At 40.3% G+C, this 24,201-nt stretch overlaps 1 protein-coding gene across 12 annotated transcripts in view; it reads right to left on the minus strand.

The window, feature by feature from the left end:
* Positions 1–24,201, minus strand: part of cacna1c (calcium channel, voltage-dependent, L type, alpha 1C subunit) — a 218,210-nt gene that overhangs the window by 85,667 nt on the left and 108,342 nt on the right. For all 12 annotated transcript variants that reach the window (XM_039791500.1, XM_039791494.1, XM_039791502.1 and 9 more), the window contains exon 4: positions 2,873–3,012. In XM_039791500.1, the coding sequence (XP_039647434.1) occupies positions 2,873–3,012 (140 nt within the window). The remainder of the gene's footprint in view (positions 1–2,872; positions 3,013–24,201) is intronic.

The following is a 24,201-nucleotide window of genomic DNA, read 5'->3' on the forward strand; positions in this document are numbered from 1 at the left end:
AAGATGTCACTTGTCATAAAACCCTCCACATTGGTAATTGTAAGCCTTTTGATCAAATGACCAATGCTGTAATTTCTCTGGTGAGTGCAGTGCAGTCTCCATTATCATGCCTTCACAATGTTTTTACTGGATTTCATCTCATGTGTTAGTGACCAAGTCAAAATCTGAAACAGTTACCGTGTCAAAAGGGAAAGGAAAATTGGTCACTTTGGTCACAGAAGAGTAAGTATGCTTATTTTGCCCATGTGAAAGATGCTTAATCTCCAAACATAGCAAGCACCAACCCTCCTAGAGCAAGACACTGACTGAACCCTGTCAATTCCAGAGTTGCTGCAGGTATCTGACCTTCTGACCTTATTTTGTCAGGGTTGCGGGGTAGAAGACAATTTCCTCAAAGAGATAAATACAGTAAAATAGCACATTAAGGGCCCTACCTTGCACTCAGCGCAATTCACTTTGTACACCGACGCATGTATCATTCCTATTTTGCACCCGACGCACAGCGGACTTTTCCCTCCACAGACGCACGTCGGTAAATTAGGGAATGTATTTGCGTTCCTGGGGGCGGTTCAGTGAAAATAGGGTGTGTTCCGGCGCAAACGTTACTTGGTGCTATTCTACAGTTTCAGAAAACAATTTCGCCACTGACCAGGAAAAACCTGGTCTAAAGTCAGTGGCGCTAGTCTAAAGTCAGTAGCGCGTTATTCAGATGCTATTTTAGGGGCGCATGCTTGGCCATAATGTAGCGTGTGCACAACGCGCATACACTTCTCTCATCTAAATGGATGCAGCAGTTCCCATTTTTGCAAACCATACATAATTACAAAGAAAAATATTACTGAAAATGCGCTTCAGGTGTTTGGATAGATCAGGAGGCACTTTACAGTACAATCCTTATAAATTCGCAGCATTCTTTGTGGCTTGTTGTGATTTACACAACATTTCCATGAATCATGGATGTGTTGATGACATAAATGAGGAAATATTAGAGGACTTAAGGAGACGTGACGTTGAACTACGGCGGGATTTTGTCCGGGAGTAATGCGCGATGTGCTCCTGGTGGAGCGGGTGGACAGAGATGGAGTGGGGGGAGGAGGAAGCGGCACAACAGGTGCAGGTGGTGCGTTTGGAGGCCCACGCTCCATGGCTGTAGCAATCCTCTCCAGACTTGAGGAGATGCGCCCGAGAGGCCGCAGCAACATCGCCACCCGGCCAAGACGGGCATTTATTACTTTGCCGCATCTCGCATCGGCAGCTCCCGCTGGTGTGCGCCAGGCAAATCCGCCGTCATAATAGCAATCTGCCATGGAACAAGCGCGCCTGCTCTTAAAGGGAATGTGAGATGACGCTCTGATTGGTTTATTGCACGTTACTCCCAAACCACACCTAGCTACTTCAGACCAACCCATTTTAGATTTGCGTCGGGCTCAAGAGTCATTTATCCCGCCGGTATAATAGCAACAGCGCCCAAGATCCGCCCACAAAGCTACTTGCGTTTTGCGTTTCATACTTGCGTTTCAGATGGTTAAAATAGGGCCCTTAATGATGCTGCGTCATAATAAAAGCGAGAGAGACAGAGAGAGAGAGAGTAAGAGAGGCAGACAGAGAGTGTAGATAATAGCACAAGAGTGGTAAAGGTTGTGTTAATGCCAGGGGCACTGGCACCATGATGCCAGTGATGTGTGTGTGTGTGTGTGTGTGTGTGTGTGTGTGTGTGTGTGTGTGTGTGTGTGTGTGTGTGTTGGGGCATTCACAGAGCCTTCCTTCAGGCTGTTGGTTGCTTTCTTCATGCAGTCTCTCTCTCTTGTGCACTTGCACAAACACGCACACACACATGGTCAATTAGACCATTTTTATGGCATTAATGTAACTGTCAGGTCCACTGGCTAATGTGCCATTACCCCAACACAACATTGTACACACTGCACAGCTGGCAGGCAGGCAGTGCACGCACGCACACACACACACACACACACACACACACACACACACACACACACACACACAAACACACACACACACACACACACACACACACACACACACACACACAGGCACAGAGGGTTTAGCAGATGGGCTAGGTTGCTGAGTTGCAGATAAAGGAAAACAGAGCAAAGCTTTGCTATCAGCATCTAACAAGCTAATCAGTTTAGGCTTCACCAATACACTGTAGGCCAAAGTTTACTGCGGCTTTAATTCAGATTCACTGTGAAGGAAGATTGTTTTATGGCAATACTTTTCAAAGTTGTTGAGTATTTTAATAGCATTGCCATATATTAATACTACATGTACTGAGAGATAAGCATTATTCCCGTAGACAAACAAGACCACATCTTTCCTCTATCAGCCTCTCTGAAAATTGTATTGTGTGCCAGCAAATTGTATTTTGGAAATCTGTTGAATTACTAGTAAAGGTACAATTGTAAGGTTGAGAAAAAAAAGATGAAACCATTTTCATCAACATAGCTTTAGTAAATAAATGTAAGCAAAGATAACAGTAAGTGCAATAGCTCCCTTGTGTTTACTACAGCAATCCAAAGTGTTAACGGGAAATATGATCCTAATTTTGAAAGATGCTAGCACTATGAGTACCTCTGGCATTAGATGGAGGCTGCCAATTGTCTTGGCTGTAGTTTCATTTGTTAACAGTAATTATACCAAGGTACTATGATTCATTTGCAAATGATGCTCTGATGTTTAAAAATGTGTCAGGTGGTGCTTTTACAAACCCTGAAGAGACAGTGAATTACAATTACACAGGACTTGCTATCCCTGTCATCCCCTCTATTAAACTACATAGATTCACTTAGAGTAACTTAAAAAAACATTATTTCACAACTTTTATCTTTTCTGTGTGTTTCTGTCCACTCACCCTACGACTACGATGATGAAGTCGAGCAGATTCCATCCGTTCCTCAGGTAAGCGTTGGGGTGGAAGAGCAGGCCGTAGGCTATTACCTTCAAGAATGCCTCCACCGTGAAAATGATGAGAAACAGATACTCCACACGCTCCTGGAGAGACAAAAACAAGACAGGTCCATATATTTGTCTGAGCAGCAGCATTGCAGAGAGACTCAGTATGGCAGGCATTAGAGATAAATAAAAAAGACATTAGATGAAAGGGATAGGAGATAATGGAAAGGCCACTAGTCGTAAAGTTTGCGTTAAGCCGAGTTTCACATGTGAGTAAATATTACTAATTAACCGGATATCATGTATTGAGACACACCAATCCTTTGAGAGAACACCAGACATCCATTCAAAAACTGTTTGCAGTAGATCTCTGGCCATACCAAAGCACTAAGATACACACACATTCATTCACATCATGACATTTATTGATGCCCATGTCAACACTAGACCACAAGACCGTGTGTGACTTGAGAGTACCAACAGTGCTGGCTGCTTACAGTACTCATGTACTCCTTCTGTTATTGTTTATGTGGCTTCTAGTGTGTGTGTGTGTGTGTGTGTGTGTGTGTGTGTTTGTGTGTGTGTGTTTGATTATTTATGTGTGAACATGTATTTGTCTCTACTTGTAATCGTGTACACAATCAAAGCATTTAGATTTTTTAATCAAAGCGCTCTCTTCCTGTCCTAAGAGGCTACTATCTGAAGACAGGAATGCATGCATGTGTGTGTGTATGTATACACAAATGCACATGCACAAAAGCAACTCTTCTACTACAGAGTTCCTCAGGGATTGTTGCCGTAGTGATGACCCCTGCCCAAGGGGGTCCTGGGAAATGTCCTGAAAAGTCCTTGAGACAGAGAGAGGAATTACGTAACTCTCTGGCCATCATAAACTTACAAACAATTCATTATCCACCTAATCATCCATAGTTTCTGCTTTCTATTTTCTTGGTCAAGTTTGTAACTGAAATTAGATCAAACTATTAAGCTCTTGTGTAAACAAAACGGAAAATATTACATAACTGAATATATTCAGAAATATTCTCTGTCCCCTCTCTTGGTCCCTAATTATTTTTTTTATATACATAAATATATTTAGCTCCATCCATCAATCTATCCATCCATCTGAGTCCCTGCTCCTCCTCCTTCTGTTCCCACTGTTTCCCCATGGACATACGCTCACAGAGGGCCAGAGGTTTGGAACAGAAGGCCAGCCAGGTCTCTCCAGACTCCAAGCCCCATCCCTGGGAAGAACCAGCTGAACCTGAGGCTGAAGGGACTTCTGTATGTGTCCAAGTTACCAAATTAGCTTCACAAGCTGATAGAGTTTGCTAAGAATCACCACGAAATGATCATTCATAGAAGAGGCAATTAAGGTAGTTGGTCGCTTAATGTCAGGCCTTTATACCAGTGCAAGAATAACTCCTACAAATAGAATATGCTTTATATTCCAAAATATATTTAAACACAATCCTTAATGTATATAGTCTATTTTTTTAGATACTGACTATTTAACATGGAGTTGAATTTAATCAAATGTGTTTAACTGATGTGATCTGTCTTAAACAACTAGTAAACAAGTGTTGTTAAAGTTAAAAGACCATGTTAGTGTTTGGCTGTTTTAAGATTTGCTGTTAAGGCTGATGTGAGTCTTCAGTGGGTCCAGCTAAACAAACAATTTTCTCAGCATGAAGAAAGACTGTGTCAAACTTCCATTAAGCCACTGGCATGCACACATATCCTGGACCATGGGAATCAGTCATCCATGTAGCCACTGTTTTGACATGTCAGCTGTGGTTTCACCGTCACATTTGTAACTTAAGAAGAAGAACGAAGGGTTAGAAAGGCGTTTATTTAACTTGGATTTTCAGAGTGCTATCTTCTCAGCAGCTGACACCGCATTACAACTTCTAGATATTGATAAGAGAATCATGCTTGGATTTTGTGTTCTTAATGATGTGACTATCATACACCCTGTGATTTGGAAGGGTTTTTCCCACACATAGAAATACTCAAGAAGCTTGACGGTGGAGGGAATGACATGAATAATAATACAGAGGATTTGCACAGTTTGAAAGAGACAACTTGAAAGGCAAGTTGATTTTTTAGGCAAGGGACTCTGCACCTGAATGGGTGCTCAGAAAGCCGCCTTAAACTTGTTTTGCTTCCCGTCTCAGTCGCTATAACCTCCTCATTTCAATTCAAGTCCATCCAGTGCGCTTTGTTGGCACAAAAGTATCCAGCTTAAAGATAAAGATCAAGATTTTCACATTAAATACCTGTCTTCTTTTTCTATCTGTGTGTGCACGTCAGTTTCAGAGCCTTGAGAATTGGATTGTTTTTTATAATCATCATTCGTACTGCAGACCCTTCACCACACAGTGAGTATTAGTAGGCTATGCGGAAGTAATTAATCTCACAAACACACATACACTTATCCTCCCTCTCATATACACAAAAGCTCTCCATCACTCTCTCTCTCAAACACACACACACACACACACACACACACACACACACACACACAGGCTGTGTATCTGGCGATGACAGGCAGACAGTGTGGCGCTCAGAAGAATAAAACAGTGAAAAACATCTGGTAGGAACAGCTAAGCCTGAAACACACACACACACACACACACACACACACACACAAACAAACACATACAGATACACTTCTCTGCCTCCTTTCCTTTCGTCCATTCAGACCCATAAAGGGCAACATCCATAAGGGGCAAGACTAATCTGGTTAGTGACTGGAAAGAAATGAGAGAGAAAATATGAGAGACTGAGAGAGAATAGAAGGATTGATGAGATAGAGAGAGAAGAGAGAGAGAGAGAGAGAGAGAGAGAGAGAGAGAGAGAGAGAGGAGGCAGACAAAATGACAAAAAGGTGAGTATGTGGGAGCAATAATTCAGTTAGCTGTGATAGGTCAACCAAACCTCCTATCCATCAACTAGGCCAATCAGATTATTGTATCGACATTCTACCATACAGCGGACAATGTTTCCATTCACCATGACCTTCTGTGTGTGTGTGTGTGCTGCAAAACAGGATTAGCCAATACAAAACTACAGACACATCGTAGTCTAGTGTCCATGGAGAGACACTGACATATATATATATATATATATATATATTGAGAGGAAAATTGGGGGTGTATGAGAAAATCTTTCTTGAAAAGAAGACATAGGGGAGCTGCTACTGTGATACTGTCATATAATTTGCTTTTTGATTGTTGTAGTACGGCAGAGGTTGAGAGAGAAACTTTGTCGTGTGTTGGTTAATTAATAAAAGCATTGTTAAAAAAAAAGTGTCTTTTTCTTGCTTAGACAGGAAACATTTCTGTTCAACTATACAGTAACACACCGACAACATCCAGTGATGATTTATTAAGATGCAGCAACCACAGTGAGACTTAGTACAAGGGTCTGGAGTTGTGCACATTGCTTCTGTACATCCTTTTAGCAGGCTAATAATGCAACTGTGGTGAAGGAGAAGGAAACACAAATTTAGTACAGTAACTGCAAATTCTGTCTTAATAGATCTGGGAACATGGCGACATCACTGAAAAGAAGTCAGACAGGGCAATTAATACGGGCAGTCAGACAATGGTACAGATTTTTAACAAACTCCAAAGTTACCCAAACGTATTTGGAGGAGAGAACAAAGTACTTTCCCTGTGCAACGAGGGTTTTTTATAATTTTTATGAACAAATAAAGCGGTTTCAATAAGCTGGCTTGAATGTTTGATGGTTAACAATTTATTTGTCTGACTGCTGATGTTTCCTACCCTGTTGGACTTTGTTTGAAATGCTCAAGTGGTATTTGAGACTGGACGTACTCCAGTGGTAACTCAGTTCACATCGCCAGTACATGCAAATAACTTTAGTCTTGTCGAGAGAACTCAAGGAGCTTTGTTTCTGCTAGCTATCCACTCCCGTTCATTGATGTATTATAAGACCTGTAAGACCCGCTCCTGTTCCGCCGTCTCTGCTGCTAGTCGCCAAGCAACACCGTCCATAACGTTACTGCTGCAGCTTTCTGATTTCCCAAATGAAATCCCGGAGCAAAATCACAGAACGTGCGTGTGTTAATTGCGTGTTAAAAATGGCATTAAAAGGAATTTGCGTTAACTCGACAGCTCTAATATGTATATACACTCACCTAAAGGATTATTAGGAACACCCTACTAAGACCGTGTTTGACCCCCTTTCGCCTTCAGAACTGCCTTAATTCTTTGTGGCATTGATTCAACAAAGTACTGGAAGCATTCTTTAGAAATGTTGGCCCATATTGAGAGGATAGCATCTTGCAGTTGATGGAGATTTGTGGGATGCACATCCAGGGCACGAAGCTCCTGTTCCACCACATCCCAAAGATGTTCTATTGGGTTGAGATCTGGTGACTGTGGGGGCCATTTTAGTACAGCAAACTCATTGTCATGTTCAAGAAACCAATTTGAAATGATTCGAGCTTTGTACATGGTGCATTATCCTGCTGGGAGTAGCCATCAGAGGATGGGTACATGGTGGTCATAAAGGGATGGACATGGTCAGAAACAATGTTCAGGTAGGCTGTGGCATTTAAACGATGCCCAATTGGTACTAAGGGGCCTAAAGTGTGTCAAGAAAACATTCCCCACACCATTACACCACCACCACCACCAGCCTGGCCAGTGGTAACAAGGCATGATGGATCCATGTTCTCATTCTGTTTACGGCAAATTCTGACTCTACCATCTGAATGTCTCCACAGAAATCGAGACTCATCAGACCAGGCAACATTTTTACAATCTTCAAATGTCCAATTTTGGTGAGCTTGTGCAAATTGTAGCCCCTTTTTCCTATTTTTAGTGGAGATGAGTGGTACCCGGTGGGGTCTTCTGCTGGTGTAGCCCATCCACCTCAAGGTTGTGCGTGTTGTGGCTTCACAAATGCTTTGCTGCATACCTCAGTTGTAACGAGTGTTTATTTGAGTCAAAGTTGATCTTCTATCAGCTGGACTCAGTCGGCCCATTCTCCTCTGACCTCTAGCATCAACAAGGCATTTTCGCCCCCCAGGACTGCAGCATACTGGACGTTTTTCCTTTTTCAGACCATTTTTTGTAAACCCTAGAAATGGTTGTGCGTGAAAATCCCAGTAACTGAGCAGATTGTGAAATACTCAGACCAGCCCGTCTGGCACCAACAACCATGCTACGCTCAAAGTTGCTTAGATCACCTTTCTTTCCCATTCTGACATTCAGTTTGGAGTTCAGGAGATTGTCTAGACCTGCCGTCCACACTGCGCCGACCGCGCTAAACGCAAGAAGCATGAAACAGCTTTAAGGAGGTCTTTACTTTCTTCTTGTCTCTCCAACTTCTAATTCCTTCTCTCGCTTCTCTAACTTGCCTCTCTCTCTTTCTCATCCCTCACTTCTACTTCTTCACCTCCTCTTGTACTTCCCCTCATCTCTCTCTTTCTCTCTCTTTCTCTGTGGGTGCCAGCAGAAGTTACCATAGAGACAGTTACCAAAGATGGGTTCCGACGTTACCATGGAAACTGGGCTGCAGCTGCAGCAGACTTTCTTTCCTTCACACACAAACGGATGACAATGATCAGTATTAAACCAAGAATATCCACAGCACATAGTCCTAACTACTACTCTTCTGTCAGCATCCAGACTTCCTATTGTGTCTGTGTGTGCATATGTGTATAACCAGTTGCCACCAGTTGAAAAAACTGAACTTTGTCATATATACAACTTAAGTGTGTCATTCTGTCACTCTGCACAGGCCTAATAAAACTTGCATTGCTTTCTACTGTACAGTACAACAACGTGCAACACTGTTTACAATACAAGATCTACAGTATAATGCAATACCTAGTCTATAAAACATATGCAGTATGGCAGTGGATTAACCATCCTACTGTTTCAGTAAGTGGTATAGTATCTTCTCTCTTCTTTGATCTGCTTCAGTCTCAAAGTTGAAATATGATGGGAGTGAGACATATCTGAGGCCTTTCTACAAAAGCTTAAGATGTACAATAGACACAAAAGGGTAAACAATTCATCTGAATTATGGTCTGTGTATTGTTTTCCTTTGATGAGGGTTTAATAGAATTTTGGGGTTAAGTTGTGGGTCAATAAGCAAAAATTGGGTCTGTATTGGGTCTTTTTTTTCTTTTGTTGTAATTGCTACAGCAAGGAAATAAATATCTCTAATCAAAGCTGACAATGCTCAAGAGAACAGTGGCAGATTAATAATGTCATTATCTTGTGAACAGTGAAAATCAGTGGCAATACAGCAGTAAATGTCTCAGTTCCTAGGACAATCTTCTTATGTAGGTGTGAGAACTGAATGAGCAATGCGTTTTCTTTTGCGGGGTGCAAATGTTCCACCAAAACAAGTTCCTTCCCGAGACCAGTGTGCAGAGCCACCGTTGCTGCGTCCAGAGCTTAGAGCCTCTCCACTCACTCTTTGCATTGTAAACAGGTCTAAACTCATAAATAAAGCATACATATACAGGAAGAAACAGCTACATTGTTTGCAGTTTTACCGAATAAAAGTGCCAGGGTCAAACGCTACTTTCTATGGCCAGAAAGTTCAATGCCGTTTTAAAATCCACCCAGGTTGTGGCCGGGTTGGTCAGTGGTAGAGAAGGCGCACATATACTGAGAGGTTTATACCTTGACGCAGAGGTCCAGGGTTTGAATCTGACCTTTTATAATTTCCTGCATGTTTTCCCCTCTCTCTCCCCTTTCTCACCTAGCTGTCCTGTCAAAAACTAAAAGGAGACTGCTGAAATAGACCATGGGTGCTTACACGGATAACACAAGGCAAGAGTACAAATATACCAGATCACTAAAAATTATTATTAATATTCTCCAGGATTACTGCTATGCTGGACATAGTTTGTTGTTTGTCACACCACTCTCTTGCTGCAGGCAACACATTCAAACACATAAGAAACATGCTATTAGCATGCCAGCAGCACATGTTCAACATGATCTAAGATCGAATCTGTGGGCTTCTGGTTTAGGATTATATTTGATTAAGGATTACACTGTGTGTGTGTGTGTGTGTGTGTGTGTGTGTGTGTGTGTGTGTGTGTGTGTGTGTGTGTGTGTGTGTGCGTGAGGGAGAGAGATAGAGAGAGAGAGCGAAAGACAGACAGACAGACAGACAGATTTTTGTATTATCAGTAACCTCTGACCCTCGAAAGGAAGGAAGATAAATCACCTTTAAATAGTGGATTAAGTTGCATGCACACAACGCACACACACACACACACACACACACACACACACACACACACACACACACACACACACACACACACAACCATTGCTTACTGTGTGCATTTGTGCCCAACACATCCACATGCAAGATTTAATCTGTCTCAATTGCTCAACAGCAGAATAGTTTTACTACTGTGTACATGTTTTATGTGGCTGATGAACTTTTGTCAAATGATAGGAAAATGGACACTGCCTTATCAAATCAATTTATTTTCTTCATCTGTTTGTCTAATGTTTCTTCCAGCATTCTGAATATCAAAGTTTACAGAAAGACAAAAACTCCTGTTTCCAGGCAACAAGAAGTAAAAAAAAAAAAAAAAAAAAAAAAAAAAAAAAAAAAAAAAAAATTTAATTTTTTGGTTGGGGGTGGGGTTTTTTTTTTTTTTAAAAAAAAAAGGGTTTTTTATGTTAGAAAAAAAAAACAAAAAAAAAGCAAGACAGGGGGCTATTTGTTTGGTGACAGAACTTACAGCACCCTACTGGAACTCACAATGCAGATCAACAGATCTCATTGACACACTGTTACAAGCTAACTATGCTAACGCTCTACACACACAGAAACAAGTAATCTGTCCACCTCCAGGTTCAGCCTACCTGTCAACAAGATCGTCCTTGCTGAAATGTCTCTGGGCAAACACAGTAATTGGGCTACCATCAGCTTTTATTTTTCTAAATTAATAATTCATTTATTCACTTTTTTCAGCTACATCCCCTTAATATGTTCTAAGTTACAGGGTCTGAGGCCTATCCCAGCAGATTGAGAAGATTTAGAATTGTCTGCAAATACAGACTTAGGTGTAAAAACAGGAGTACATATTTAGAGAGGAATGGTAAAATAAATAGAATAAGGAATTGAAAGAGAGTAAGAAAGACATAGACGTGAGAGATAGAGATACAGAGTAATTGGTCAAAAACATATTAGAACACAGGAGCATAAATCATCTTATGAAGACAGCCAGTGTGTGCGTGCATGTGTGCGTACGTGTGTGCGTGCGTGCGTGTGTTAGTTGGTGTCTATAGGGAAGGTATAGGGAAGGTAACCGGTACTCTTGAGAGAAGAGGAGAGAAAGAAAGCAGGCGATGGCAGGAAGAAAAAGAGAGCAATGTACTGTATGTAAGAGAGAGAAAAAAAGTCAAAGTGAAAAGGTAGAGAAATATTACTTTCTTCCTCTGTTTTCATTCATCACTCTATCCCAGCTAACAACACACTCTCTCTTTCTTCTTCTCCCTTCAGTTCTGCATTCTGATATATTTTATTGCATGTGCTAACACATTTGCACGTGCAATAACACACACAAACGGAGGTACAAATGAAGACAAAGTGAAGTGACACACAAACACAGATCACTGTAGTGCATCAAGATCAGAGTAGCTGCTCACTAAACTGACAGGACAAGATAGATTACTATACTCTGTAACTCATTGCAGGACTCATGGTACGGGGCGCCTGTGTGTGTGTGTGTGTGTGTGTGTGTGTGTGTGTGTGTGTGTGTGTGTGTGTGTGTGTGTGTGTGTGTGTGTGTGTGTGTGTGTGTGAGTCATCTAATATGCCTCTTGGGTTGATTGTGCTGTTGTGACTTACAAGAGAGAGTGTAAGGTTGTATAAAATGACAAAAATATACAGTAGTATAAAAGTCTATTAAAAATAACCTATTTATTCATCAGGTGTTTATAAATGTGTTCCAATTATGGTTGCACTTTAAATGTCTTGATGTCACTTTTGTTCATTGCTCCACAGGAATAAGAATGCAGCACTTAAAGTAATAACAAGATGAAACAGCTGGTAAACAGATTTCATCAAATTACATTCAACACTGGATACTGGGAAATTAATCTGTGTATTTCCCACTCAATCTGACATTTTTAGAACCAGAGGTTTAACCATCCACTCAGCCAACAGTCCAGTGTTTTTAAATGGTCATGCTGTATTTATATAGCACAAACATGTCAGAAGTGAGCCAACATGAGAAATGAAACAGTTCAGTTATTCAGTTGGAGATTTCATTTCTCTCTTTGTCATCCCAATCCTGTAATCCCAGTCAGATAAGTGAAGCTGTGCTTGTTAGCACATTCATTTAGTCACTGCCCTCCCCTCCTCTCACTCATCTTACTTCCCCTTTTCTATCCATATCCACCTCTCTCCTTGCTCTCTTTCCATTTCTTCTCCTTTTTGTCCATTCGATTTTCTCCTCCAGCCTCCCCATGTCTCTCACCCTATGTTCTCTGAGCTCCCAATGAATTAGCCTCTCTTCATACCAGGAAGATACAGAAACAGTGTGGTGAATGGAAGGGAGGAAGTGTGAGAAATTGCAGAGACTAATACATAAAAAGAGCAGTACTGATGTTATCGTGCCAGTGGCATCAGCTGAATAATCTCATCAGAAAAACACTGTAAACATCCACTTCCTAAGGAACAACCTAAATGTTCCCTGAATGACAAACCAGAGACTTTTCACTCAGTGGATAGACAAAGAAGACTTGCAATTAGAGCGTTCCCAGGATTCCCTGACTTTCATATAGCACAAGACCTGAGGCTGTAGAGTGCATCAAGTTTGTGCTGTTTCAGATTATTTTTCTTGCATCAAACCTGGATTATCAGGGATACTGTAACTGTGAAAAAATCGTCAACATCAGTACAACCAGTAAAAATAGACAAAGCATGCGTTTTGTTTTTGTCTGATCTTTGTGCACTGAGGCTTAGCTACAAGGTGGTTGCTACAAATGAGGGTTGTGGATTGTATGAACAGTTCACACATGCAGGCATGCACACAGAAACTCTCGCAAACATGTGTGAGCAACCTCAAGGATTAATGAACACAAAATATTAAAGCCACTCATGAACAAACACAAACAACTATTCACACCTTAATGTCATTCCAATCACACAAATCCTACCACAGAAATATGAGAACACACAACCCTCAGCCACACATACAGTGACAATGTAAGATATGTGTGCTGTGTGTGAGAGGGAACTGAGTTTTGCCTTCTAGCTCTTTACCTACTGAGATCAAATACTGTATGTGTGTATGTGCCCACAGACGTGTGCTTGTGTGTGAATCCCACTGTGATGGCATATGGTCTCCTCAGATATGACGCAGGATGGACCAACAGCCATGGAAGTGTTTTTTTTTTTTTATTTAAACTTTAAATGACGAACAGAAGTAGAAAAAACTCCTCAGGTTTAAATACATTAAAATACATCTGCATTAGTCAGAAAACTGTACCTCGAATACCAATACTTGTTTTGAGCTCAAGTCTGGCATGGGAAAATCATTAGAAATACAGCAACACTGATGTGCAATAGAACCACCAGGAAATATTGATTTACTACTTATGAAACAGAATTACTTCCATGTCCTCTTGTTGTTGTTTTTTCTTTTTCAATATCCAAAATCATGTGGAGAGCAAGGTTCCTCCTGGAAGACAAAAAAAAACCTTAGCCTCTCTCTCCCTCTGTGTCTGTCTCTCTTGCTCTCTCTCCATGTTGAATTGGTTGTATTGCTCCTATCAGAACCAAACACACCACTCTATCTCCCCGCAGAGTGCTGGAAAAGCCCCGTCTGTGAATGAGAGTGTGTGTGTGTGTGTGTGTGTTTGAGTGTGTGTGTGTGTGTGTTTGAGTGTGCGTTGAGAATTGCTCCATCATTCCTCCCCTGGTTAATGTCCATTGGAGCGAGACCAGAGCACAACACTGAAAATGGAGAAACAGAGATACAATGGGAAAACACTGAGGTGTGTGTGTGTGTGTGTGTGGTGTGTGTGTGTGTGTGTGTGTGTGTGTGTGTGTGTGTGTGTGTGTGTGTGTGTGTGTGTGTGTGTGTGTGTGTGTGTGTGTGTGTGTGTGTGCTTTAAGAGCACTGTAACTGATATGTCAATGATTTCTAATGGTAGCTGGAATCAATAACAATTCCTCTCAGCAAACAAAATCTGCCTTACATGTCTATCATGTATACTAAAATGTGTATTTTAAACCAGAAATGTAACTGAACTATGCACTGATATAGCCGATTTTTTTAAATTTATTTTTACCAGATCTCATAATATTGCAAAACCATACTTTGTCAGCCTGCTTTTTTGGGCTATCCGTTTTCATTTTTCTTTTGTTGAAAACAGCTGCCTGCTGCTGCAGCTGCTGGAAAAGGGATGATGAGAGTGGTTGAGATTCAAAACAGTGAATTTATGGATTGAAAACCAAAACAATGAGCTCAAAGACATTATAAAGGTCAGTAGAGCTGTGAAGTCTACAGCTAACAGAACACTTCAAAATAATAGAAACCATAAAAAAGATGCTTCATTTTTTGCAGCATTCATTCATTCATGATCAAAGTTATTTAAAAAAGATTTTTTCTAAAGAATGATGTCATTATGGTTTTCATTCTAGGGTTAATACTGTGTATATGCTGTAGTTTTCCTGAAGTAGTTTAGAACACAAAAAATGCAGGGGAAAGCAGGGAACTATGGCAACTAGAGATATCTGATTCTTTCATGATAACTAAGACTAATACTGTGTCTTTGAGGAGTCACATTGCTCAGCTGAAACTGAGGAACTATAGATAATATGGAAACAGGACTCTAAGTGTACTCCGATTTGTGTGAAAACCCAGCATCTTACCCCCTGACCTCCCAAATCCTTATTGATAAAATATGATTAGAGAAGAAAGCTTGTGTAGCTCTCCTACTGGGTGCCACAGCAATGCCACCATGACACCCAAACAGGATTAATGGCTAACACCCACACCCCTGCTGTAACCATAGTAGCACTGTTGAAACAGCAACCCACAAGCTATAAAAAGACAAACTGAACTTGAAGAAAGCAAAGTGAAATAGAAAAAGAAAGTAATTAAGATAAGGAGGAGTGTTGGTATTTAACATATTTTATTTGACTAAACACATTTTAGCTGACGGGTCAAAATGATAAAGAGCAGGAAAGGAGAGATAGAGGGAAAGAGCTGAGGAGGACTATAAAAAAGGCTAACAGGGTTATTAATCAGGAGGGACGGGAACAAAATTCATTTCTCTCTTTCTTTCTTCACTGTTGAAACCTCAGCGAATCCGTCCTGACCTTGTCTACTTTCAACCTCTGTATTCTCTTTCTCTCTCTTTCTATCACTTCTCTCTGACTCTGGGAAACCTCCAACACTTATGATAGGAATACCTGGCTTTGGTCTGCAGTGGAAGTCATCTTTCCTTGATAAATACCCTAAAAGGTTATTCAACAACAGTTGATAACAGGATAGACTCCTGGAGCCAAATGTGTCCATGAGGTGTACCCACAAAAGCCACGTTCAACCCATTTTCCACACATACACTGGTATTTATAAAAGAAGAATGTGCAGTGAGAATGTGCACCTCAGGCATACTTACCAGCATACACACAGTTTTCTTGGGATACCTGTAGCTGCAGGTGATATAAGGAGGAGATGAAATATAAGGTGATACTAAACCTTATAATAAAACCTTGTTTTGAGATTCTTTGCCAATTTCATGGATCGTTTTATTATTTTTGCAGTCGAAAGCAATCTTTGAAATGTCAAATCAAGGGGCATTTTTTAACTTAATTTTGAATTATCTATGAATAGGCTAAAACCTTTTATCATTATTTGTTCTTAAATATGAGCCGTCATTCCCCTGTTAATTAACTTTTACCGTAACTTCATGCTGGATTGTGAAGTCTGTTTCAATATGAGCTCTATAAATTAATTAAATTTATCATCCTTCAGACATTTAATAATTATGATTAAGAAATTACCGTGGCAATGGTTTACAGGTACATGTGATGAAATAGTGATATGGCCGCTTTTAGTTCTTGATCTGTGAGCATGTGGTGCCAATAAGTACAGTAAGGAATTCAGGATCACAAACACAAACACAAACAGACAAGGATGTAGCACACTCTATGAGACAGACAGGGGTAGAGAGTTCAAAAGAGTTTCACAATACGATCACAAGATGTGGAGAGACCATTAAGATAAAAACAAGAGGAGGGAGAGCTAAGTGAACCTGCGGAGACCCACATAAGTTCAGGCAGAACACTAAAGTCGCACACGCTGTTGGGACCATCAGAAAGGGGATTAAACTGACCTCTGAGAGACATGTAGCCACAAACAAAGGGATTGCGCCTTCACTCTTTATTAATGTAAGTGACTGCTAATGCTGCAATTGTGTTACGACATTGAATGTGATTTGATTGATGAGTGCTACTGTTGCACTGTTATTAATCTGATTGAGTCCTAGATCACGGGACATCATTGATATTCTGTGTTGAGACTGTAGCTTTATTGGAACTGTAAATGCTACACAGCTCCCGCAGCGGAGCTTAGACACTGTACTGAGCGAGAGAACAAGATGTGCCTCGCGGCCCTGTGCAAACAAAGGGACCGGTTACTCTTTCAGCGAACAGATCAGCTGTTAGCTTACCAGAGAGGCTAAACATGTTTCTCAGACCCCGGCCTTAACATCACGTTAGGCACAGAATCCTGAGTGAACGAGAGGAGTGTTTATTTTCAGAGCCCCGAAAATCAAGACTCCAAATGTTTCTTTTCTCTCTAAGTGTGTTCTTTCTTTCTCCTCGCATGCTAACCTACACACACACACGTTAGCTTGAACAGCTAACTGCTAGCCCATAGCCACGTGGCGCTGCAACCCAGCCCCCACTACCGCCCTCTTGGGGTTAAATAGTTTTGTGCAACCCACGCGAGCAGCCATTTTTTATGTTTTTGTATTGAACTACAAAGGTACTTCATCCACCGTCTTGATCATGTGGCTTAGCTACCCACACAATCTCGTCACCCCGTTTTGATTGGTAAATGTATTAATACACATAACTTTATTAATAATGATAAAACATCTTTGATAATTTGCCAATATTTGAATCTGTACCCCCAATTCCCAACAACGCCATCAGCTGACTCGGTTTGTATAATCTGAAAAGCTCGCTCTCTCACTCTCCTCTGATCATTCATGCCACTGCTGCTGCTGTGACTGGTTATGCTGATTTATTCCTCTGGCACTACAGCATCATCCTGTTGTGATGTCTTACTAAACATAACTTGTCATAGCATCTCCGGCCTTGTACATTATGTATACACCACATCTTAGTGATACAGTATGAGTGTGGTGAGCTCTGTTCTGTATACACCAGAGGGGTTTATTGTGTTCCCTGTAGAATGTACAGTTCTGCATGCTGGTTGGTTTCATTTGTGGAGCATCCTCAAAAATAAAGCCTTTTCTATATAGATACAAAAATAAATGTATAATCCTGAACTATTTCTACCTTTCCACTGTCCTGTATAACCAATATACCATATTCCCTTGCCCCATTATTTCTTCCCTCCTGTAACCAATCAATTTATGGTGGAAAAAAACATATGTTTTCACTTACCTTGGCGACAGGACTCAGGGACAATATGTTCTGTTTTGTGCTGAGTGTGTACTCTGGGTATTTCTAAGATCAAAGACAAAACAAAGCACACACACACCACCTACACTCTCCCTTTCAGCTCAGTGGGGAACACAATAAATGTGGCTTGTGGCCCTGTTACATACTGTACAGACATGGTCATCATTAACCACAAGACACGGACACACTCGCACATCTGAGACATAACTCACTATCTCAGACCACGCAGAAACTCAACTCCCACATTCACCAGTAAATTCTGCATAATTAGGGGATACTTTAGTGTGTGTGTGTGTGTGTGTGTGTGTGTGTGTGTGTGTGTGTGTATGTGTGTGTCCAATTAAAGGAATACCTTTAGTGTGTGAAAAGGATAGAGAAGAAGGAGACAAGTAAACAGGGAAAAAAAGGGAGTGGAAAAAGCCAAGAGAAGTGAGTGAAAAAAGAGAGCAAGGACCAAAGGAATCATAAGGAATAAACAATGACAAAGAAAGAGACCAAAGATGGGAACTATTACATATATAAATATAGCTATAACAATAGCTTTTGTTTATTTTTTATAATCTTTTTAACTTTTTATAACTTTATAATGATTTTGGTTCTCAACAAAAGTTGGTGCATAAGAACACACTTAGGTTATCACGTATTGACCTCCATATAAAACTTTGTTGAAACAGTGAGACCAGCTTAAATATGTGGTAACTGTCACCCGGTAGTGATCGGCTTGATGAAGCTCTGGTGGGATTGCTTTTAACTGTGTAGTGGTCAAGTGCAGAGTTTGGTGCTGACTAGGGTCTTTATGAAAAAAGATTCAGCTGGTCTGTGCTTTTACTGATTCAGCTGACGCTATAGTAGGACAGAGTGTGTATGTGCGCAATAATGTGATGCTTAAGCTTGTATATTTAACTTAAAAGATGTAAATGTGCTTGGACTGATACTCTTGTTCTCTCATTTTGAAACAGTGCTAGGAGGAATAACCACAAACTGCAAACAAAGAAAGAAAAGGGACAAACAACTGATGAATATTCAAACTGTAATGGGGCTGTTCGAATTCAAAATATACAGTCTAAAAGCACAACAAGCCTGCAACAAGCTTGAAGTTTGCCCTGTGGTCCAGCAGAGGGCGCTCTGCCTATGGCATGCCCTATTGACCTATCAGTAAACTAAGCTAATAAATAAAAGCACTAGTTAAGCAAAGCCGTGCTGAATGGATAATCACGACACCAAAGCATCTTAGAAGCAATGTTGGGAAGTATTTTGGGTTCTACACCATAAGTGGCAAAATTAGCAACAAATTGGCTTTTTGCCAACTTTGTAAAAAGCAGCTGCTTCGCTTACAACCACAACAAATCAGATTGCTTGCCACTCGAGTGAAGCAGCCGAGGTAGCAGAAACGAGTGGAGCAACATCAACTGTACAACCTCTGGGTCTGACTGCCTACTTTTCACCACACTCATCCTTAGGACCTTCACCAGAGGCACGTAAAAAGGCCAGCTCCGTTAAGATAGCATCATTTATATGCAAGGATATGTGGTCCATTGACATTGTTTCAGGAGGAGGTTTTCCGGATAATGACAGATCTGGAGCTACAAAATAAAAAATAAGAATTCACCACAAGGGAAAATATAAAGACTATACTGAAGGTTAAGACACATATTAGCTCACAATTCCTTGGTAGTTCCCTGACTCCACCATTTTTAAATAAATGTACCCCTTAGTGTGTGTCATACCTAAAACAACTGCGTCATGAAACAGGAAAGATAGGAGTATGCAGCAAAAAAGGAAAGAAAGCAAGAAAAGTCCAAATTGAAAAAATTATCCCAGCAATCCCCCAATAATTCCAGTTTCTTAAATACCATTTTATGATATTGTTAAACTAAATAAAAGTTGAGCTATTGATTCAACCGCCTTTTTGTGAATCACCACCCTGGGATGGTTCATATTATCGTGGCCTTAATTCAATTACATACATGTGGAATGATAAAATCATGTTGAACCAATTACTAGAACAATTTATCTGATATTTGATACATTATAAGCAGAAGGGGACGACAGTCTGAGTAAAGAAAAAAATTTAAATTGTAGAAATCAGGACAAGCGCAGGGCAGGAGAAAGAAGATAAGATAAACTAAAGAGCAGAGGTGGAGCCAAGAAAGAGAAATTAAATAAATAACAGACAGAGAGCAACTTTAACTCTTAAATACTATAACTACTCAACAAAAAATATACCCAAAACAAACTGTGTTGCCTATGAATACACATTGGGTAAATAGATTACACAATCTGTATTTAACAAAATACAGTATAAGTCAACATCTGCACACACATCTGCAGTTCATCCTTGAATTCTTGGGCAGTGATGATATACCTACTGATGATACACTTACACAGGCTCACATGTAGTGACGATTTCTTTTAGTTTTGCTACAGTCAACTTGAATGTGATACATGATGCTGCCTACAGCCTGGCAGTCTAAATGAAGCAAGCAAACTGCTGCTGAGGAAGAAATAAAGACGCATTGAAAAAGCTGAGGGGAGAGAGAAAGAGAGAGGGATCGGGGGGGAAAGAGGGGTAAGAAAATGAGTCTAGTTTGTCATGAGCTTCTTCACTGTCTCCTTGCTGGCATTTTACCCTTGCTGTCACTTACTACACATTGTGTCCCTGCTTTGTGTGTGTATATGAGATGCGTACATGAGAGTGTGTGATGAGCCATTAATGATAATGGATTTTGGACTGTCAAACACATACAATCACACAGGCAGAGACACACACTGTTCAGCCAGACAGCAGTATATCACACAGATAGTCCGGATACAAGGACACGCTCTTCCTTTCTTACTCTTTCTCTCTCTCCCTTTCTCTCTCTCTCTTTCTCTCTCTCTCTCTCTCAGAGTATGTTTTTGTCTGTTGTCCATCTCTCTTCACACACACACACACACACACACCACACACACACACACACACACACACACACACACACACACACACACACACACACACACACACACACACTGTATACCTCTAACACATCCTTTATTCTTTCTTTGTTTAAGCATCCTCTATTATATTACTTTCTTTGCAAACTTTCTCTGCGTGCGATGCCTTTGGGTATGGTTTTGTGCATTAGTGTTATCTCTGTATACCCTATGTGTGTGTGTGTGTGTGTGTAATATACACCAGTGACTTGTTAAAAGCTCCGTTTGCACGCCAACGTTAGTTTTTGATTGAATCATTTAGATTGGCTCAACTTTGGACCCCTGTGTGCATGTCCCTCAGTGTGTGTGTGTGTGTGTGTGTGTGTGTGTGTGTGTGTGTGTGTGTGTGTGTGTGTGTGTGTGTGTGTGTGTGTGTGTGTGTGTGCGCGTGTGTGCGTGTGCGTGCCTCTCATTAACTTTCCACCCAGTGTTGTGATGTAAACCCCCGCTGAGTCTGGCATGTTGACCAGCTCTCGCAATCCATCCCTCCATCATTATCACGCTTTGTTTCCTCTGCTTGACTTCACTGTTTTTTCTCTGCTGCCTGCAAGAAGATGTTTCCTAATTCTAAACTACAGTATGGATCATCTTTTTCCCCCAAACACATAATTGTTACATTTCTATGACTTGTTTAGCTGCTTAGTACTTGTCTTTAAAATCATGCATGCAGAGTAAAACTATAAACATTACACAACTTTTGGGCTAATTGTTGTGCTACTTTGGTTCAAACTGTTCAGTATAGGGACATTTCTTTTGTTTTATTATCCAGATAGAAGTATCACAGTTATTTCAAAAAACACTTTTACATCTATGTGATGCAAGCCAGACAATGACTTCCTCTTGAATGGAAATGTGTGTAGTAAAGAGGAAATCAGCATGCCAGTGGACATTTAAAGGCAACAGAAGGTTTGAGAAGGTTTGATACTGTTGGCCCCTTCTGAGTTTGACTCAATGATGATAAGTCACTGTTTTGGATTGCTGGGAGAAGCCTTCAATGGGCAATTGCATACAGCTTCCTCTTTATTCCAGTCTCTGTTGCCATTGTTTAACGGCCCATGTCTATGGATAATAAGAGTGACTTCTGATAGAGAACATTGATGAAAACTTGGATTGTGCAACAAAGAAGGCAATGTGCAAAATGTCATCAATGTTTTCCTGCCAGCATTATATTTAGCAAGAGCACCAGTTCTTGTGCCATTAAACTGCCATTAAACTGTGCTTTGAGCTGTTCTTTGTTGCAGTGTTACCAACAGAAAATCTTTGGCATGCATTGTCAAGCAATGATTATTGGGTAGAAGCTGAATTAAGGTTTTTAGAAGTCAAAACTGCCCTTCAATAAAGTGATTTAAAAATATCCAATATCTTATTGCAACTGAGATTACTCCTATAACAAGAATATATTAACATTTTCAGAGTTTGTTTGTATGTGTGTTCCACCTTACTTGCATTACTGCTTTAATCACATTATGATTAGCTTGTTGGCATGCATGTAAACCTAGCCAATTACATGGTAGCCTGCTGCTTCACAACACTTTGGAGCACCACTAGTCACCATGGCAACCTAAACCTCTTCCCTCTATATGAAGCACATCTGTAGGGCAACGTGTCCTTATGGTTTGCTTAAGTCCCGAGGTTGACCAGACACAGAGAGATGCCTCCCAAGAGAGGACAAAATGTGCCCGTCTGGACACAAGGACATACAGATATAAAGCGAATAGGCCGCACAAACACAATGCCATGGACACATTCCAACATAAAAACATGTGGACAGATAGTACAGAATTACAAACACACACACACCTGACCTACAGTCTAAAAAAAAAAAAAAAAAAAAAAAAAAAAAAAAAAAAAAAAAAAAAAAAAAAAAAAAAAAAAAAAAAAAAAAAAAAAAAAAAAAAAAAAAAAAAAAAAAAAAAAAAAAAAAAAAAAAAAAAAAAAAAAAATTTTTTTCTTTTTTTTTTTTTTTTTTAATTTTTGTTTTTGATTTGGGAAAAAAAAAAAAAAAAAAAAAAAAAAAAAAAAAAAAAAAAAAAAAAACCCCCCCCAAAAAAAAAAAAAAAAAAAAAAAAAATAATAAAAAAAAAAAATTTTAAAAAAGACAAAAAAAAAAAAAAAAAAAAAAAAAAAAAAAAAAAAAAAAAAAGAATTTTTTTTTTTTTAAGGAAAAAGTAAAAAGACAAAAAAGACACTAACAAATATGTGCAATACAACCGTTTAAAAAAGGAAAACAAGGTTGTATGGTTTGTGCAGGGTGTGCAAAAATATTGATCAGGGATGTGCAAAAGTTTACAGTATATATATTATGTGTAGTGGCCAGAAATAATAGTCCAGGATGCGTGTTAATGTAATGTGTAGTGACTGTGGATGGGGGGGTTAGTAGACTGTCAGAGTCTGTCAGTGTTGGTCCCAGGCCTTGTTAATGAGGCCCACTGCATGCCTTGTAGCATGACATTAACATGTGCTAAATCTATTTACCTTTCTTTAAATATTAGCATCAGCCAATAATACTGATTAAAATAATAAAAAATTAACATAAGCATTTGTAATTAGGCCTAGAGATATCTAGATAGTAGGCATATACCTTCTCAGTTATCAGCATTCAAAGTAGGGCTTTCAATCATTACCTCTTTCTTTCTTTCTTTCTTTCTTTCTGTCTTTAACTGTCCCTCTATCTGTCCTTTAATCCCAAACTCTTTTCATTAATCTTGTTTTCAGCCTTCCCTGCAGTCTGCCTGTCCTTGTACTGTATTCCATGATACCGCTATTTATTTACCACTCTGACTGCCTTCCTACCTTCCTCTCTTTGATGTTTGTTCATTCAGTCCTTCCTTAACCAATTTGCATATTATCTATCTGCTTGTGTGCCTCAATTTTCTGATGTGTCTGTCAGTCCATCTACCAAACATATTCACCTATATAAATGCACACCTCTCACTCCTTCCTTTTCTTCTTACCCTCCAGAGCATGCCCATTAGTTCTGCTTGCTTGGTGTTCGATGGAGCCTGTCCCCCATACTGGCCCCCTTAGAGACCCCACTGGAGCCGCCATGGAAACTCTGATTCATCAATCTCCCTGCAGCTGGCAGGAAACTGACCCACGGGGCACAGTCCCTGGTGGCCGCCAGGAGCCAAGATTGCTGACGGGGCAGGAGAGAGGAAGGGAGAGGATAGAAGAGAGTGGGTGCTTGTGAAACTGTATGAGAGGGGAGGTTTAAGTCTGTGTGTGTGTGTGTGTGTGTGTGTGTGTGTGTGTGTGTGTGTGTGTGTGTGTGTGTGTGTGTGTGTGTGTGTGTGTGTGTGTGTGTGTGTGTGTGTGTGTGTGTGTGTGTGTGTGTGTGATAGCCTGAGATAAAATAACAGAGAGCACCTGTGTAGCAAAAGACTTTTCCCCCCTCCACCGTTTCTAACACTACCTTCAGTAGTGCTCTGTTATTGTGTGGCCACCTGTGTGTATGTGTGTGTGTGTGTGTGTGTGTATGTGTGAGCTAAAAGGAGATTTCATGGTACTTAGCTGATACACTAAAAGCACAGTAAAGTGCACCAGGGTTAATAAGCATTCAACAAATGGATTTATAGGGCTACCTGTAATCCCCCAACATACCTACGCACACACAAACACACAAAACACACA

The sequence above is a fragment of the Perca fluviatilis genome, chromosome 23, assembly GCF_010015445.1.
Source record: "Perca fluviatilis chromosome 23, GENO_Pfluv_1.0, whole genome shotgun sequence".
Lineage (NCBI taxonomy): Eukaryota > Metazoa > Chordata > Actinopteri > Perciformes > Percidae > Perca > Perca fluviatilis.